This window comes from Neopelma chrysocephalum, unplaced genomic scaffold (genome assembly GCF_003984885.1).
Source record: "Neopelma chrysocephalum unplaced genomic scaffold, ASM398488v2 Primary Assembly neopelma1_25, whole genome shotgun sequence".
NCBI classification, from domain to species: Eukaryota; Metazoa; Chordata; class Aves; order Passeriformes; family Pipridae; genus Neopelma; species Neopelma chrysocephalum.
Window position 1 is genome coordinate 8,085,296 of NW_020897694.1, and position 18,511 is coordinate 8,103,806.

The 18,511-nt window shown below is 35.5% G+C and overlaps 1 protein-coding gene across 3 annotated transcripts in view; it reads right to left on the reverse strand.

Annotated features, from left to right (window-relative positions):
- The window catches only part of ZC3H13 (zinc finger CCCH-type containing 13), a 46,078-nt gene that overhangs the window by 18,847 nt on the left and 8,720 nt on the right, over nt 1-18,511 (reverse strand). For all 3 annotated transcript variants that reach the window (XM_027674343.1, XM_027674344.1, XM_027674342.1), the window contains 6 exons: nt 15,011-15,122; nt 8,382-8,490; nt 6,079-6,218; nt 5,185-5,339; nt 3,665-3,862; nt 2,108-2,281 (listed from right to left, as the gene is read on the reverse strand). In XM_027674343.1, the coding sequence (XP_027530144.1) occupies nt 2,108-2,281; nt 3,665-3,862; nt 5,185-5,339; nt 6,079-6,218; nt 8,382-8,490; nt 15,011-15,122 (888 nt within the window). The remainder of the gene's footprint in view (nt 1-2,107; nt 2,282-3,664; nt 3,863-5,184; nt 5,340-6,078; nt 6,219-8,381; nt 8,491-15,010; nt 15,123-18,511) is intronic.

Below are 18,511 nucleotides of genomic sequence, written 5' to 3' on the forward strand. Positions count from 1 at the left end.
GCAGGAGTTCGAAAAGCCACACATGGACAACACATCTCCAAAAATTCCGCTTAATTTTAAGTCCCTGTGTTTGAATGTCCTGTACAGTTTGGTGACTTCAAATAAACATCCAGATCCAAGGAGCAAAGCCTTGGGAACAGAATACCAAGTGAAATCAGTGGTAAACTAAGGTAGGAACTCAAGTCTGTAAGGATGTGCTTTTTATGTAAAAGACAACACAGATTCCATGACAAAACCAGATATGTTCACTAAAGAAAGCACCTTGACTCGATTGTTGAAGCACTTCAGACTTGTCAGTTTAGAGAAGTCAAACAAAATTTTCCAAAGCAATCAAAGTAAAATTTTGTCAGGGTCAGTCATAACTGACAGAATCCAGCAGACTATCATGACTTACTGTCTTTACCCTAAGACTACATTTACTTTTCCCCATGAAACCATTATTTTGAAACATGAGGTTACCAAAATTGGCTTGCATGGAAGGCTTTCAATGGTAAGAAGACAAAACATTTAAAATATCCTTTCCCGCTTCTAGTGGAAGGCCCATTATCTTCCCTGTTTAACGCTCCCTTGCACAACACTTGATAGAAGCAGGCAACGATGAGCAAAATACTGGATGTCATGGTTTAACCACAGCTGGCAACTAAGCACCACATAGCTGCTCACTCACATCCACTCCCATCCCCAGTAGGATGGGGAGGAAAATCGGAAAAAAATTGAAAAAACCTGTGGGTTGAGATAAGAACAGTTTAAAAATTGAAATAAAGTAAAACATAATAATGACGATAACAATAATAGCAATTTTACTGCTACTGGGGAGATAACAAAAAGAGAGAGAAGAACAAAATCCAAGAGAAAATGTGATGCACAATACATTTGCCCACCATAACTGATGCCCAGTCCATCCCTGAGCAATGATTGGCAGCTCCTGACCAACTCCCTCCAGTTCATACACTGACCATAACAGTCTATGGTAAGGAATATCTTTTTGGCCAGTTCAGGTCAGCTGTCTTGGCCATGATCCCCACCAGCGTTTTGTGCATCTGCTCACTGGCAGGGCACGGGGAACTGAAGAGTGAGCACTACTTAGCAACAAATAAAACATTGGTGTGTTTATTATTCTCATGCTAAATCCAAACACAGCACTGTAAGCAGCTACCAGGATGAAAATTAACTCTATCCCAGATGAAAACAGGACAGTGGAGTAAGTCAGTTAGACCCTGGAGTTAGCAAAAAAAGAGAGCAAAGAGTACTGAAGAGGTATTTTTCAGACTCTCTACTACTGCCAGTTGCAGGGGGAATGGGCTGCTCTACTGTCTTCCCTATAAAGAATCCAATTATAGAAAATGTCCATCAGTGACATCTAGCTTAAAACAACTCACTGTTGTTCCAGCTGAATTGAGTCACCACAGCAGCAAAAGAGCTTGCTTACAACTCTTTAGGATTGCTGAACGGATGGGTTTTATTTTGCTTATCTGCATGCAGATATATAGGACATCTGGAGCTTCCCCCCCACCCTTCAACAGAAGTGCAGAAAGCAAGAACGTCTCCCTTTCTATTATTCAAACATAGGACTATAGTAGTATTTAGCATTGCCATTCTAAACCTAAGCTAACACTCCTTCAGACCAAAATAAGGAGCCTGCTCCATTCTTTTTATTGGGTGGTAAATAATTTTTTCTGAAGTCTCTAGAACTAGCAGCATGATATCTTCCTTAAAGTTTCCTGCAAGAAGCTTCATATTGTACTGTTTAGCCAGTTGTGCCTGCTTCTCAAGAAAGATATGAAGAGCCAGGGGGACGGTGCAGGGAAAAAAAAGTTCCTAAAGAATCACAGGTGGACTCTGTCTCATATCAGACTTCTGAGATTTTACCTGAAGACAAAACATTTGAGAGGAACTGATAAATAGAAGCCCGCACCATGACTTGTGTTCTTGACATGACAGGTACCCTCAGTGTAGTAACTTGGCAAAAAAAACCTAGTCTCAGAGTTCAAGTGTTTGAGGCACAAACATATTCACAACAAACACATATAAACAAGTAGTCAAACCAACAGAGGAAGTCTCCAAACTAGTACGAAGGGAAATAAAATCCATGCAATTGACCTCCCACCTGCGAGAGGGCGAGAAGTTATGTTTGTGAGTGGTTGACTTGGCTGGAGCTCGGGAGGTTTGCCTTCGCCTTGCAGCAGGTGGTGAATACTCCCTGGAAGGGGAAGAATTACTGCCAGAATGATCTGCAGGACTAGGAGAACGCTTCTGTCTACGGGAGCTTTCAGAGGGATCCCTGGGAAACATAAACAGCAGCTTGTTTAAAATGTGTAATATGGCATCAGTACATTTCTGAGAAACTGCAAACACCTCCAAGACAGAATCCGTGACTATGGTATCAAGAACTATGTCATAGAATCATTTGTTCCATCTATAATTTCACATATGAAGTTAACTTAAGCTAGTAAAACTCAAGAATGCAAAATATGCACTAAATTTCTTGCTATGCTGGACTGTGAAATATAAAACTAGAATATGGTAAACCCAAAAATATCTTCTTGTAATTTTACCTAATATTTCACATGACAGTGAAACAGAACTTCCATCAATGGAGAAATATATTGCTACCTTATTTAGAAATTTCTGTAATATCGGAACTTTGAGAAGCCTCAACCTCACTCGCATTTTTAAAGGCTAATCCCAGCTGCAAGTGAATGAAAGCAATCTATCAGAACCTTCAAGTATTTCACTCACTGTACTTCAGGCAGATTTGACATTACTACTTCATTTTTATTATCTAGGGAAAAAAAAAAGGCAAAAATCCAATACTGAAACAAAAGGCTGTAGTCACCACAGCAATACCTGATTATAGTACAGTGACAAGCCAAGCACTGTCTCAATCCTAGAATGTTCTTTTCTGCTGCTAGCAACTTTCTTCCAGTAATGGAGTGTGCAAGCATGAGGGAAATAATATACTTTAAAGTAAATATGGTATAATTTATTTAATCAATTAAAAATACAAAATTCACTGTTCATCCACTCCTTAGTCTTTGCTATGTCAGTTACAAAGTAAGACTTACAAACATGTACCCTATTTTCATCAAGAAAACACAAGACTTAAAAATGCAGATTATTTATTTTTCACCTTAAATGGATGCTTATGCTTCAGAAAATTATAGGAATAGTCATAGCAGTCCACTATTTTTGTTAATATATAAATATGTATATTTGCACTATTCTAAAATCCCAGTAGTCTTAGACTACTTCAGGAATGCTTTAACCTACTGAAGATTAGGGAGAGTTTAAACATACCACTGCCAATTTATAAAGATAATAGTCCTCTAAGATTTCAGAAAAGTAGGCAATCAGACACGTGGATGACTTTGATAAAGATTTTGGCAAATGACCTACTCCACTGGTGAAGGTCCAACTTCCTGAGAAGTAATGAATCTTTCAAAAGGGCATTTTACAAACTTACTATGTTATGTAATCAAAATCCAGCCAGCTGCTAGTTATAGTCTATCAATTCATCTACATAATGCACTTAAAACACTTAAAGAGTACTAAAATGTTGTTGGTAAAACAGGTATAACTCCCGTATTATTCAGTGTTCTGTAAAAGATAGCTTTAAAAGCAAGGTTTGCGTTACATTAAAAGCTAATAATGCAACGTAACTTACCTCTGCTTCTCTTTTTTCTCCTTGTGCCTTTCGAAGTCACGCCCTCTCTCTTTCACCTCCCTTGCCTTTTCTTCTGAACGTTCTTTTGCTTTATGTTTTTCTTTGTGTTTTTTCCCTAGGGGAGTTTCCTCTTGTACTGGAGGAGGAGGACTAGGGGTACGAGGACCTTTCTTTTTACTTTGGTTACTCTTAGAACTCCTAGAGATAAATTAACAGAGTGGGGGAGTTAAAAAATAAAGAACTGACAACTATTTCAAACAATGATTTCTCAGATGTTGGCAGGAAAGTTATAACATAAAAGGCCTTGAAGCTTTTGGATAGGATTCACCAATTCCATTAGCAAGCAGTGTTCAATAGCTGTACTTGACTGCAGAGTGAATAGTGATGGTAAAAATTTACATTGACCTCTTCCATTTATAGTCCTTACTTCTGAAGCAAGTGAACAAAAATAGGAATTGCTGAATTGCTCCCATTCAGACAGAACCAGTTTTCAAAGACAAAATACCCTTACATGAACTGCACACATTAGAGAACAAAAACTCAGTAGACTACCTTGTCTGTTTAGTCTCCCATTTCTGCAATGCAATACCCCAACCACATAATACGTGTTGTTCAAGTAATTTTTTGTTCAATTTAATGTCAACACAGGATAAAGCATCCAAATATTTTTGAATATGCATCTCACAATATGAAATAGTGTATATTTTTCATAAAATCTACCCCTAAGATAAACCCTATCAACTAGGTCTCATTGCATACTGAACGTCAGTACCATACCAACACATGCTATTACATTCCTGTAGCAGAAATAAAATTGTTTTGTCCCTATTTTAAAGGGAATTTTTGCTTAGCAAATGCAGACATGTCTGGTTATACTGCTTCAGTAATTTCTTTCCTATATAAAAGCTGCAATCAATGATCCGAAAGGTACTGTGGCCTTCCTAAGCAAGAACTTAAAAACAGGTTTTAGAGACTGATTTTGGCAGCACAGCACTCAGTTGAAATCCTGTGGATTTTACATATCTTATCCTTAATTTTTCCCTCTCCCACACACCCATCACTTCTTATCCCCTCCTGAATTCTGAGAAATTCCCTGCCTTGGAAGTCAAACATTATTCTTGAACAGTAATATGCAATACCAACAGAATGTGCAGTTGCTCAAATTTTAAACACTTCATTTCAGTCTAGAGAGGCTGCAGCATTTCAAATGAAAGTGCTTCCCACTTTTTAATGGTTTATATTCATCACCTCCCTCACCTCCCAGAGACTCTGGACATTCAAAAAGAAAAAAATCTGCTTGTAAAACAAGAAATTAACCAACTGACAACAACATCCATGTAACAGTTTTCTGCATAAGATGATTCACAACACAAAATTAAGAGACCTTCCTCTAAAGTTATATAATCAAGGCCACTGAAAGCAAGGAAAACGGAAAACACACTGATTATGAAAATCCTTGTAATAATTATTAGTGTGGTTCTCTGTTCTCACTCTCTTGCAAGATGCATCTACATACTGACCTCTGCTGATCCAAAAGTGGTGAAGATACAGTAGATGCTTTCTTCTCTTTCTTACTAGTTGAAGAGGATGATTTGGGACTGGATCTTCGTTTTGGAGATTTGCTAGACTTTCGTGGTGATGGTGATAATTTAGATCTAACCACCTCTGGAGAAATCTTGAGGAAAAGAACATAATTAACCAATAAGATATTGATGCTCCAAAGTGTAACTGTATGCCGATATATGTGTCAAATATATAAATACAGTAACAGTCTATATCTGAGATCTTAACCATGTACACCTCTACCTCAAATAAACTTACCACACTGTTTGCAAAAAACTCCATAAAAGAAAGACAACAGATAAAGTGTGGAGGAAGAGGTGATGCACTCTGCAATACATTACAAACGTAATTAAACGTTTAAAATCAGTATGCTTACAAGAAACACTCAAATTTGCCTGAAAAAGAAAGACACCCTTAGAGAATTTTTTTAATCTTTCCCAAAATTTTAGGGTTTCTAACACTTGCAGCTTTGTCTCTCTCGGTCTACTTTACTCTGTTACTACAAGGTATGCTGGAAAAGGAGACTGGCAAATGCCTTGTGTTTTCTTTTACATTTCTTCTCTGTTTAAGGTCTTACTAGTTTTGTATTATTAAAATGCATTAAATCCTATGTATTTTTAACAGCTGACTTCACAAAGGAGAAGACATGGTCATTGTGCTGGATGATTGACTAGATACTCACTACTAATACCTAAGTCACCTACTAATTACATAGGTGCCAGTTATTTATTATCACATAACACAACAGTGCATTTGTAGCCCAGGAAGCTTAAGTCTTCCAGGAAACAGTTAGAAGTCTATGAAGTGGCTGATGACTTGTCCTTTTTATTTCACATTAACATAATACAAACCTCTTTTTTAATTACTATTTCCTCTCGTTTCTCCATGTTTTCTTGTTCCAATTTCATGAGTTCTCTCTGAATCTTTTGGCGCTTCATTTCCAAAGACAGCTCATGATCATAATCATAATTAACATCTCCATTATCAGAGTCTTTATTAAAAAAAAAAGTGAACAGATTAGCAATTTCATTTGAAATAAATAAAAATATTTAGTATACTGGATGCCAAGTATAAATATTTCCATGACTTTTAAGCACTGCACAAGTGGATCAATGGAGTAAAGTCACACCTCTTCTCCAATTATGTGTGTAAACCTGAAATAACTTGAGTTAGTTCCATACAATCTGCAGTTAAACTCTTTAACTTCATTAAAAAGACCACTCCAACTTCTTTCATGGATGTTCGTCCATTATGAGGCTGGTAGCAAGGCAAACATAGTAAACCACTTATTTATATTTAAATTACAAAAAAACCTAAAATGGTGTATCTTCACAAAGACAAAAAATATGTAGAACACTACTTAACTGGGAAATCTTACATGAAAGAGATATAAATATTGATGCATGATACTAGAGGGTTTTATTTAATACAGTATCTTCAAATCAATTGATACACATTTAATTATATCACACTTTGATTTTAAAATAAGGTCTGTATGAACTCTTTCATCAGATAAATATACACTGAAGAAGTTTGTATCTGGTTTTAAAACATCATCACTGTTTAGTTTTCACATCAAAAAAACCTCAAAAAAATCTCATTTTTTCATTAAGTTGTGGCTGGTTAATATCATATGCTTTCAACCTTGCAACCGAAATATTACTGAAAATTGAGCTTACTCACTCTGTTGACATTTCTTGTTTTGGTTATGGCTATTTAAGTCTAATGCTCAAAAACCACTCAGGGAAAATGTGTCAAAAAAATTACTTCATTAAAAAGTTATTAGCTTTCACTCCTTTCCTACACATAGGAACTATACAAAAGGTTTTGCAGTAACTAAACTAAGCCTATAAATTCCCTTCATGTGTCATGAATGAATGGGAACAGTTTAGAGAAAGGTGCAGTTCCTAACAGCACAGGTTCTTTCCTAGTCCACCTGTCTTCTTATATAGCACTCACTAGAACTTAACAGACAGTAATTCTACTTCATCCATATACCAGTGATTGATCACTACTTTGAAAAAAAGCTTAATTCTCAAGCTGAAAGTCTCAGTGTTTAAGACTTAAGACACTCATACTATATGTTTATACAGAACTTGTTGTTTTTATGTTCCAAACTTTTTTGACTTTCCATGGAAACATATCATAAATGAATTTTTATTAAATCATGCAAAAAAAAATTTACAAAGGAATGAACATTTATTATGGCTACTCTTCCATTGTTGTATTGTGCTCAAGACACAGTAAAACTATCTGCAACACTTATAGCACAGAGTATTGAAAAGCTACCTAGTTCATGAAATTTACAGGGAACTCCATCCTACAACTTGCAGTATACTTTTTTGCAAATACATTCATTATATCTCAATTACCTCAGAAGGGAGCAGAACTGCCATCTTTTCTTGCAATACTGTAACTATTTGTGAAACACTGACACAAAACTACAGCAACACCACAATTTATTAGAAGCTGCTGTAACTTCACTGCGAGGTGAACTTGGACTCAAGTGAAACTTAGGAAAGAAGAAAACTGCTGACACAGTAAAGGGACGAGTATTATCAACAAGGACCATGAAATCACCTTGTAAGTATTAAAAAAAAAAACCAAAACCCCACCAACCCATACAAAAGTGACCACACAAGGTAATGCAAGACCCTCAGCATTTTTCAAGTGTTTTCAGAATATAAATAGTTCAATTGCTACCTTCAACTGTTGTTATTCTAATGGAGCCCTTGTTAATGAGACAGTTCACACCACTACAAATTATGCAAAAAAACCTGCTGACTTCTGAATTCAAAGGAGTTACGCTCTCCCATCAGACTGATCAGTTTCAAAATTACTTTGGATGCAACCTGGATTCAACTAGTGATCTAAATGTGAAAGATTCAGCCATGGAGAACCCAATTTTTTTTTTTTGTCTGAGGAGTCAAAATAGCAAAATGAAAAAAATACAAACGTGTTTTTAAACTAAGGTGGTTTAAGTATTGTAGCACTCCAACTCAGATAACTTCTTTGCTCACCTCCAAAAAAATTTAAATTAATAATTATGACTGCTGCATGAAAGTATTAGAAACCAAATTTTTAAGCACTTTACATACAGCACAGTAATCTCATAATTCTTTGAAGCGTCAGTAGTTAGTTTCATTATACTTACCTTCTCTATTTGTTTCCCAATCCCCATTTTCCTCTTCACTTTCTGGTGTTCGCTCCTTTGTAATTTTGATATCCTCCTTTTCTCTATGTCTTCCTCGTGAAGACTCTTTCTATAAAGGGAAAAATGCTGCATTAGAGTAAACAACTTTACTCTAATCGAAGTCTGAAGAAGCAGGTGTATTTTACATGGTATTTTGGTTGTTTCTTTTTCATAGTACAAAAAGCATTTCCCCCTTTAGCCTGTTGAACAAATACCTTCTTAAACAAGCAAAGACTCCACAGGCAATATGTTCTAATGTGATTTCATATAATCAGTATGCAAATAGCAGATGGGGAAAAGAGAAGAAAGTATTCATAAAATAAGAAGGTTTAAAGTCAGGGCAAGAGTCGAGCACGTACCAGAGAATAAAGTTTAAAGTAGGCTCTGAAAGAACAGATTAAGTTCTTACAACCAGAAGTTTAATGAACATTTAAAGAGTATAATTTTAACAGCTTGAGCAAGAGTTCTCAGCTCTAAATAAGAATATTTATATGCAAGGCAGATGAGACTCAGAAGTGGAACTATTTAACTCTCCAAAGGATAAAGAAAGTGGGGGGGAGGAGACAATAAAATAAGAAAAAACTGAGACCCTTGGCAGAAGGGGGAAAAAAGTCTAAAGCAACACACTAGAATCAAGTTTTGTTGGCAGTTTTGTATTTGACTTTCACTGCCCCTGAGACAAGTCTAACTACTGCAGTAGCACCCATCTTCTAGGTGGCAGATGGTCCACTAGACATCTAAGAAAGCCAGAGACTATCCTTACAGGAAAAAAGAATTTCAAAAGTCAACTGATGCTGTGCTGCTCTTATCCCCCTGATAAATTCCAGTAATAAAGCTGCAGTGTTGCATCACTGCATCTGCTGAAGTGACATTCTCTAAATAATCTACCTGGGCTCAAGTGGAATAGAGGAAAAAGTTTCTTTGCTACTAGCAAAAAAAAGAATATTCAAGCTTAGAAGTGTCTCAGGTTAATTTACTAAGTAGTAAATCAGAAGGAGCAAATAATGAAAGTCTGTCCTATATCCCTTTTGTTCTCACCTTCCATAGTGCCTTCTCTTTTCTGGGGGGATTCTTCCATGTTGATATGTGGGAACCTTTGGTTTTATGCCAAGAAAATGAGATGCCTGAGAATTTCACTAGCTATTCCTTACTGGGACTTAGATCTTAATTTAAAACCTTAACATCACCTTAGAAACACAAGAAGGAAATAACATAACATTGTGGGTAGTCACTCAGAAATGAGTAAAACTCAACTATTCCTTTTTATTCACTAAGTGTTAAAATCTTATCTCTAGTTCAATGACGTAAATGTTCACAGAACAAGTACTGCATTTATTTTACCTACAGAACTAAACCAGATGCTTCAACACAGTTATCCTCGAGCCTCTCGACACATTCAGTATATCACATTCAAAGCCTCAGAAAGGTTGGAAAAAACTGAGCATTCGCTACGTAACACAATGGAACATCACACTGAAGAACTAATCTGTGTCATGTTTAATTCAAAGCAGCTGGTAGAATAAGAAACAAAAAAATTTTTCTCCATTTCATGACAGGATCTCTAAAATGGTGCAGAAGATCATAACCTATCGAGTCAAGTTGGTTGCTGACATCAACTGCAGATAATCTACATCCACTAAGCCATCATCGCAACATGTACTAAAGCCATTTCAGTGTAAATGCAAGTACTGTACTATGCTCCAAAACAAACTACTTCAAAAGAAAATGACTGATGAGATCTGAAAACCTGTAAGTATATCAACAAGCCTCCCCTGCAACCACTTTTTTTTCTTAAGACTGTTTTTATTTCTAGCCCGCCCTCCATGAAGGCTGCATCTTCTGCTATACTTCTGCTATACGCTTCAACTAATTTCTACAACATTAACTAACAAACCCATAATTTCCTAAATACAAATACTAGTTTCTATTAATTCAACACTACTTGTTACTAGCAAACTGAAATATGAATGTTAGGACAACCTCTCTACATTGATTTAAAAAAACTTCTCAAAGCCAACTCATCAAACAACTCGTCAGCAAAGCACATGCAGTAAGTCAGAATGTTTCAAGACTAATTTAGTGACCCATGTTAAAAGTACTACACAACTTGCATGTATCATGCCTACCTCTTCAAACTTACAACCCAATATAAGCATCTTGAAACAGCCTGTATTTTCTCCTTTCAGTGGAAAGATTCAGTAGTGGCACAACCATATTTCTACAGAAGAACTGAGAACAAAAACAGCTATCAAACTGAATTACTGAATATAGGGGAAGGGAATAGACTATTTTTATGCAAGCATGGTATTTTACACTAAATGCTATTTAGTTTTCAGGAAAAAAGATTCTGGCAACATTGCATCTTGAAAAACAAATTTCAGTTCAGAAATTGAGTATATTTTTCCTGGGGCATAGAAACCAAGCATTTAAATTATGATGGTTTAGAACATATACTTAAAATTTTCTCACCGAAAAGTCTTCAACATATTCCTTTTCTTAAGATTAAATATTTCCTTCATATCCTTATAGACCTTCTTGTACTTTACATGTTTTTTCTCTCCCTTAAGCCAACTTAAGCTCCTGAAAGCCAATAGCATGTCTTTCACTGGTACTTGAAGATGCTGTACCCACTTCAGCCACACTTGTAAACTATTTCTCTGCAGACTCTGAAAAAATGTCATTTACTAGTCAAGAAATCTTAAGCTTTCATAATAATGTAATTATTTACTAAAAAAATACATTGTAGATTGTCCTAAGAATAAACAACTTAGTAGACTTTGTCTATGCTGTTTCCAGTATGTGTTCCCAGCTAAACTATTTACATGTGTTAAATAGGTGATTGCAGTTTAATGTTGACGTTCAGGAGAAATGCCACATAAGAAAGGGAAAAAAAATATGACATTATGGCTGATTTCTGTGAGATTTTATTTTAATTTAATGCCTACTTAACTTGAAGTTCCATACCCTATGCGATCAGCACTCTACAGCACAAGATTTGATGCCTACTTGCATAAATGTTCTCACTACCACCAGAAAAGCCTGGCCGAGCACAGAAGGACTCATCCAGCCTGTAAAGCGTATTTCTAGCCGAGAAGTGTTATTTGGCCAATACCGATGGAGAGAACAGAAGACTCTTACAACTGACAACTCTTATATGGCAGAAACTTCGGTTTCAGCCTTATCAGCACATGTACATGTAGCAACAAAATAAACTAATTCAAAAGCACAGATTCCTTCCAATCTAGACTAAGCTACATGTATTACAGCTAGAATCTTTTGGGCAAGCACAGTACTGTTTTGGTCTAGGTATAATACCATTTTAGTGTTAATTACTACCACGCTACAGAAACATATAAGACAGTGAATCAGAAGTTCCCTTGACAGGAACAGGTATTGTTTCCATTTCAGAGATGGAAGACAAAAGTGACTTCCATTTCCAGTGGAAACAGTCAAAAGCCACAGTGAAAAAAAGCACAGATATGAAATAAGTGATATACAACCCTTATAAAAACCTTTCCTAAATGTACATTAAGTTCCTCCCACTGTTTCTCCCAAATCACACACACCTTCTAGGTTAAGACTTTAAGTAATTATACTTCATACACACCAATGTAATTGACTTCTCACAATACGGAAAAAAATTCAATCCAAAAATTTCCAACTAAATACATTAACAGGAACAATACAGGAACCTTATCTAATCATTTGTATAATAGTTGATACACTAACATACGGTGCTGAAATAATTCTGAACACAAATCGGAGAAACACAGACACAACTGAGTTCAATGTAAGTATCCACATAACACAGCATATTTTCTCTGAAAATAATAGTACGAAGTATGAAGAAATAATAAAGCATGTAGTCTGTAAGCTGTCCATATAGGAAGTTTCTTCCTAAATACATACAGATTGTACTACTTATGTATGTCTCCAAAGAACGAGAAATCTCTTCTAAAAAGGTTTTATACTAGTTATAATGTCTTAACTTTTTGTGGAACCTATCCAGGGTTTTGACTGTATCTTCTGGCAAATTGTCATATATAACGTAAATAGCATTTCCCCTTGTCACTTTCAAATTTGCCACCCTCTCTACTTGGATAAAGTATGAATATGACGCATCTAACTTACATTCTCCCAAACATACATTATATGCATTCACCCCATGATCTTTCTTCTCTTCAGTTTATTTCTCACCTCTTTGCCCACTTCAAGACCTTTGACCGTAGTATTTTCTTGCATACAGATGATGACAACCGAACAGCATTTCAAATAAAACTGGACCATGAATTTCTACAGAGTAACACTGATCAATTTCTATTCCATTTTTATATACCTGAGTGTTTGCTTCTGGAACTGTGACTTCACTTTAAACAGATGGTTTCATTGAGCTGTCCACAATAACTTATTTTTGTACTGCATGGTTTCGGTTACTTTTAAAAAATCGATTCATGATTTATTTTTATACTTTCTTCATTGTGCATTACTTTGCACTTGCCAACATCAAGTTTCATCTGCCATTGTACTGCAAAAAACTATCTTCCCAAACTCCCATGGCATTCCTCAGACTCCAGTAATCTCAACTACTGTTTTCATATCTTCTGCAAAGTTCAACATTTGAGATGTCCAACATTTTTTCTACTTTCTTTAAAGTTATAGCTCTTTAGATGAAGCACCACAGCATTCTCTGTAACTCAATTTCAAATTAATCTTCAAATTAATCTAAAATTTTCCCCTTAGCTAGGTTCTAAACCTGACAATACTATGCTTGGTATTCTTTGACTATCTATACATATGCCTATGCTTCAAAAGCCTTATTTCAAAAGGAGTTATTTAAGGTTTTACCTGTGTCAGATAGTTCTCTCTTAACTACTAATCTTCAAAGTTTCACGGTAGTAGTCTGGTGAAGCACAAATTTTGTCTGCAGAACAGTGCTGCTTTTTTTTTTTTATTCCTTTTTAATCCACAATTATGAAACTTCTAAAAATGGAACAAGCTACCTTTCATTATTTCCAAGTTTTCTTATCCAGCTGCTCTGTTACCCCAAAAGCTTTAATAAGAAATGGAAACATCACATATTAGATCTCCACCATAACAGTAGCTCTAACGATGGAGCAAGATTTTTGTTAGCAGTTCAGTCACTCGAGTCTTCTGTTCTTTTAGATCTCCTGGTTCTTTGCAAAGCAACTCTTGACGATTGTCCCTTTTCATCTATTTGTTCCAGAATATTTTCTTTCGATATCCTGTATTTTGAGAGTTGCCTCCGTCTAATAATACAAAAGCTCAGTGTTTTCGTCAGCCTTCTGTTTTATGAGATTGAAACAGAGTATTTCTTACTCTGCAGTGTGCTTAACCTGTAAATAATTCTTTGGTACTTTACAGACCCACTAATTCTCCAATTCCTTTAGATGCTTGCTTCCAGTTCACTTTTACTTGGGGCTTAGTTGTTTAAAAGTATTTTATTATTACATTAATAGAACACTATAAAAAGCAAGGTTAACTAATCAAAAGTAAAAATTACATCAAAATTAGAGTTGCACCAGGACAGAAGTTACAGCAAATTTTTAATAACATTTGGAAAAAACAATTTTCTCACTAACCATGTACTCAATAACTGAACAGTTTATTCAAACTATTAGAAAATAAAAGAAACACACTTGGGAAAAAAGATTGAAAGCTTACACAAATTTACAGCAACTGAAAACATGATTGGAAGGTAAGCCATTCTGTTAATTTAATGATAGCAGCTGCTGTTTATTTATTTACAGCTGACATAAAAAAATTCATTTTACACAGTAAGTAGGAACAGATCAAGAGGAAACGATAGAATACTGTTAATACCTGCAGAAGCAAAACTGAGTTTTCACAAATAAAACCTTTTAATACTTATTCATCTGAAGATGGTCTTAAACATGATGCAGGAATACAGTGGTGCTACTGCTACACAGATACAGTGTCACACTACCAACTCTACCCCTATTTATTTGTAACATCAGGAACAGATAACGCAACTTAAAAATAATGAAGTTTTGATATTTGAGGGGCATACGGTTGCACAAAGATGATTACAAAATGAGAATAATTATGAATGAATTTTTTGCAAAATCCAAAGGTGAGCAGTTGGAAAGCCTGATGAGTACATGAGGAGGAAGGCAAAATAAACCAGCACCACAGCAACCATATGGTCTCATCAAAAGCAAATTTGAGATGAACAACTTAAGTCAGGATGCATGTAAACACTGGATATGAACGTGCTGGGGAAAAATAGTAGACCATTGGAACAATGGTTAATACACCTTCTTGGTAATAATCAATGCTATTAAATATTTGGTTTTTATCAGTATTTATAACATATTTTAATCTGTGGGATTTATAAAATCTTTGGGAACCAGAAGATCAGAAAGCGCTATAAAATTGCAAAATAATACAATGGTTAAGACATTTCATAACAAAATATGCGATATGCTATGTACAAAACGAGCAGTTCATTAAAACATTTTAAATATTACAAGTCATCATGATAAGGTTTCTAGGACACACTGCCTGATTGCTACCGAGGGATTCTGGAGTTCTGCAAACTCCACTCTTACCCTAACAGGAGAGGATGATTCCTCTGTACTTCGTTTCTGTGGCTCTGCCTCAATATCTTGACGTTTGTTCTTCATTCTTTCCCGAAGATCTCCAGTGGGTCTTTCTGGTGACCTGTATAATACAGAAACATAATATAACCAGTTCTATGGGACTATTTTTAAAGGAATATGATCTGTCTTTTATTTATTATTTTTATTAGTATATACAGAAAGATCTAAATCTCCCACGCTGAAGCAAAGTGGATGAGTAAGAAAATATTCTGTTCTAATGGGTTTAAACACTCTAAAAAAAACGCAACTCAGAATGTCAAGGAAGACTTGACTCTAAGAAGAAAAATTATTTGTATATATGGCATGACTCAGTTACTACTTTAGATTAGTTCAGGTGATCCTCTTCAGAACAAATAATCTTTTTCTGGACATCATGCAAATGTGTTTCACAATCACTCCTACCATGTACTTCAAGATTTAGCCTTCTCCACATTTTGCACCAATTTTGGTAAGTATTATATATTATCTATGTTTTACATATACATATATTTTAGATCACAATTAATAAGAGTCAAACTACTGTAGACTAGCAATGACAGACACAGAGAAGCACAACTCTGAATGCAAATGAAGTCTGCAAGCGGAGATAACATGACCTAGGCACCATCCTCCTATTGCCTCAATGAGGCTGCCACACAGAAAAACACTGTTGCAAGACCATAAACCAGCAATTCACTCTTGGAGGCCTCCTCCATTATCTTTCAGTAATAGAATTATTTCATTATTTAATTACAAAATATTGGATGAACTCTACTAGTCATGCAACTTTAAGATGTATTTTCTGTAAAAGATATTACCACGACATGGGATGAGAGGAGGAACATTCTACATTAATTTTGCCACCTCTTAGTATGAATTCACAAGTTCATTTATTCCCTACGGGTTAAAAGAGAACAACCCTTGCATTGGTGAGGCATTGCCACAGGTTGCCCACAGAAGCTGTGGATGCTCCATCCCTGGAAGTGTTCAAGGTCAGGTTTGGTGGGGCTTTGAGCAACCTGGTCTACTGGAAGGTGTCTCTGCCCATGGCAGGGGGGTTGGAAATAGATGATCTTTAAGGTCCCTTCCAACCCAAACCATTCTATGACTCTATAATTCAAACAAGTTCCTAAGCTAATGGGATGAAGGAACTGTTTCAAGTGATCTTTCAGTTCAAGAAAACAAATTTTCTCTTCATATACTTCTGGCTTGATACTGAGTTTACTACTTCTGTGATGGCTGTTAGCTGTAAATATAAATTCTTCCATGAAATAGTTGTATGAAAGTACTAGATCTGTGCCCATCAGTTTACACTAAAGAATCATAAAAAGATACTGATGCTGTCTTATTTGATTAGAAGAGTTTTATGTAATATATTAATAACAAAATTTGCATTTCTTTTGTTTTTCAGACTGAATCAGAGTTTCCACTTACAAAGGTGTTTCTCTCACTCTTCCTCTGTCACATAATATGCGAAGGGTAAACTGTCTTTCACAGTATGCATACAAAAATCTAAATTCATACCATTTCATTTTTAAACCTGCACATATTTGAAGAACAATAATTTTTTTTCACTTCTTCCTCAGCAGTGTTATCTGCATTTAATTATTTAAATTGCATCATAAGGTTAAGTGTATGAAGACCTACAAAAAAAAAGACCAGTGACTGCTCTCAGTTTTAAATGCATTTAATTCTCCATGAGTTGTAAATACAGGTCAATCTAGATCAGAGGTAATGTACAAAACAGTAGAGCCCTGCTTCTTTCATCACTAAGGATCAAATAATATCCAGCATACAAATATAAACGAGTTATCTTCTTTGCATGCATGACTATATAATTGTTAGTGTCTCACTTTAGTAAAGGTTATGATTCAAAGTATTTTTTCCTTTCCCCCCATTTAGAAAGATAATCCCTTTGCATTACCAAAACTCTCTGAAGCATTCCAACCATCAGCTACCTCAACAAATTAACTGTCTTTCAACATTAAAGTGCAATTCAGTGCCTTAATTTCTAACAACATTTAAGCTATGATACAAAGGATTTGGATTAGTGAAACTGAAAATTAAGTTAAAAGGCAGAAAGATAATCAGTAGTGTACTAGTAATATTGTTCCTCAAGAGGAACACTTTCAGGAAAAATCCCAGTAGCTGAAGGCGAAAGCAAGAGAAACTTTGTAGAGTGACATTGACATTTTAATGCTTTTTTTTTTTAAAGTTATAGGTTGGAATAAAAAATCCAAACCACTTCACCCTGAATTAATAAATTTTTGCCTTCCCTCCCATACTGAAAAAAGGTATTTTGCTAAAACATCATTGAAATATATTTAAATATTATAAAAGTTATCTAAAAGCCCATAGAAATTTAAAAAGTTACATACATGTTCAGGGCTAGGGTTTGTTGGTCTTCTTTTTTTGGTTTTTCTGTTATTGGGTCAGCTTTTTTCAGCTTTAGGAGAACACCAACACAAAGTTATTGCAATAACCTTATCCCTCCTTCCCCAAAAACATCATAACCCTCAAAAAATTTTAATAAAATACGATCAAGTTTGCCAAATTTTAAGAAATAATTACTTAGGAAGCTGTGACTGTTTTCAGATGCCTTGGCTTAATGCACAAAAAAACAAGCTGGTCTAGTAGCTGATTTTTCTTTTATGCGTACCACAGTTTTGATTTTTTACACAACGGCTTCTCTTCTACATAACTTTCCGCCAGCTCCCTTCAAAAGGGATCTTTGGTTAGTCCAGGTTATGCTCACTGCTGAGTTTCAACAGATCACGATAATTTAACTCTGTAGTTTAAGATAATGTGGCTAGACTCCAACTCATAGAACCTTTCACACAAAAGACATTATGCAATTTCTCTTTAATGGCTTAATACTTCGTGCTGGGCCCATCTTTTAAGTAAGGCCTAAAATGCAGAATTTCCTCATTTTAAATTTTAAGCAGTGCAATTAAATGATTTTAAACAGCATTACTTCCTGCAACAGTTCAGTTCTCCATGTTCAACAGCATTTAGGAAATGCACATTCATAACTGTGCCTCCATTTGCTTCTGTACCTCTTACAGTGTCAGAAACAATTACCCAGCAATAGGCACGCCTTGCAACACACCCACCTGTGAGCATCCGTGTGTATGCATGTGAGAGTACACGTGTGTGTACAGGCAGATGACAATTATTGGTGTACCATGTACATATTATAATTGCTCATGAAATATTGTCCTGTCTTCCAGTTTGCCATACTACAATATTTGAACCTTGCAAAATCCATACATTCTTTCCTAATATCACTGCTGGCTTGGTTTGGTTTTTAAATGCAGCATAATGATCCTGAATAAAGATGATTAGATAGACTAAGAAAGGGACCCTGCAATGGCATAGATCCTGACAATAGCATAAAGGAACCAGCAAGTAAGCTGCCAAGCAACTATCTACCTGCTAACCAGCTATCTACCTGCTAACCAGCTATCTACC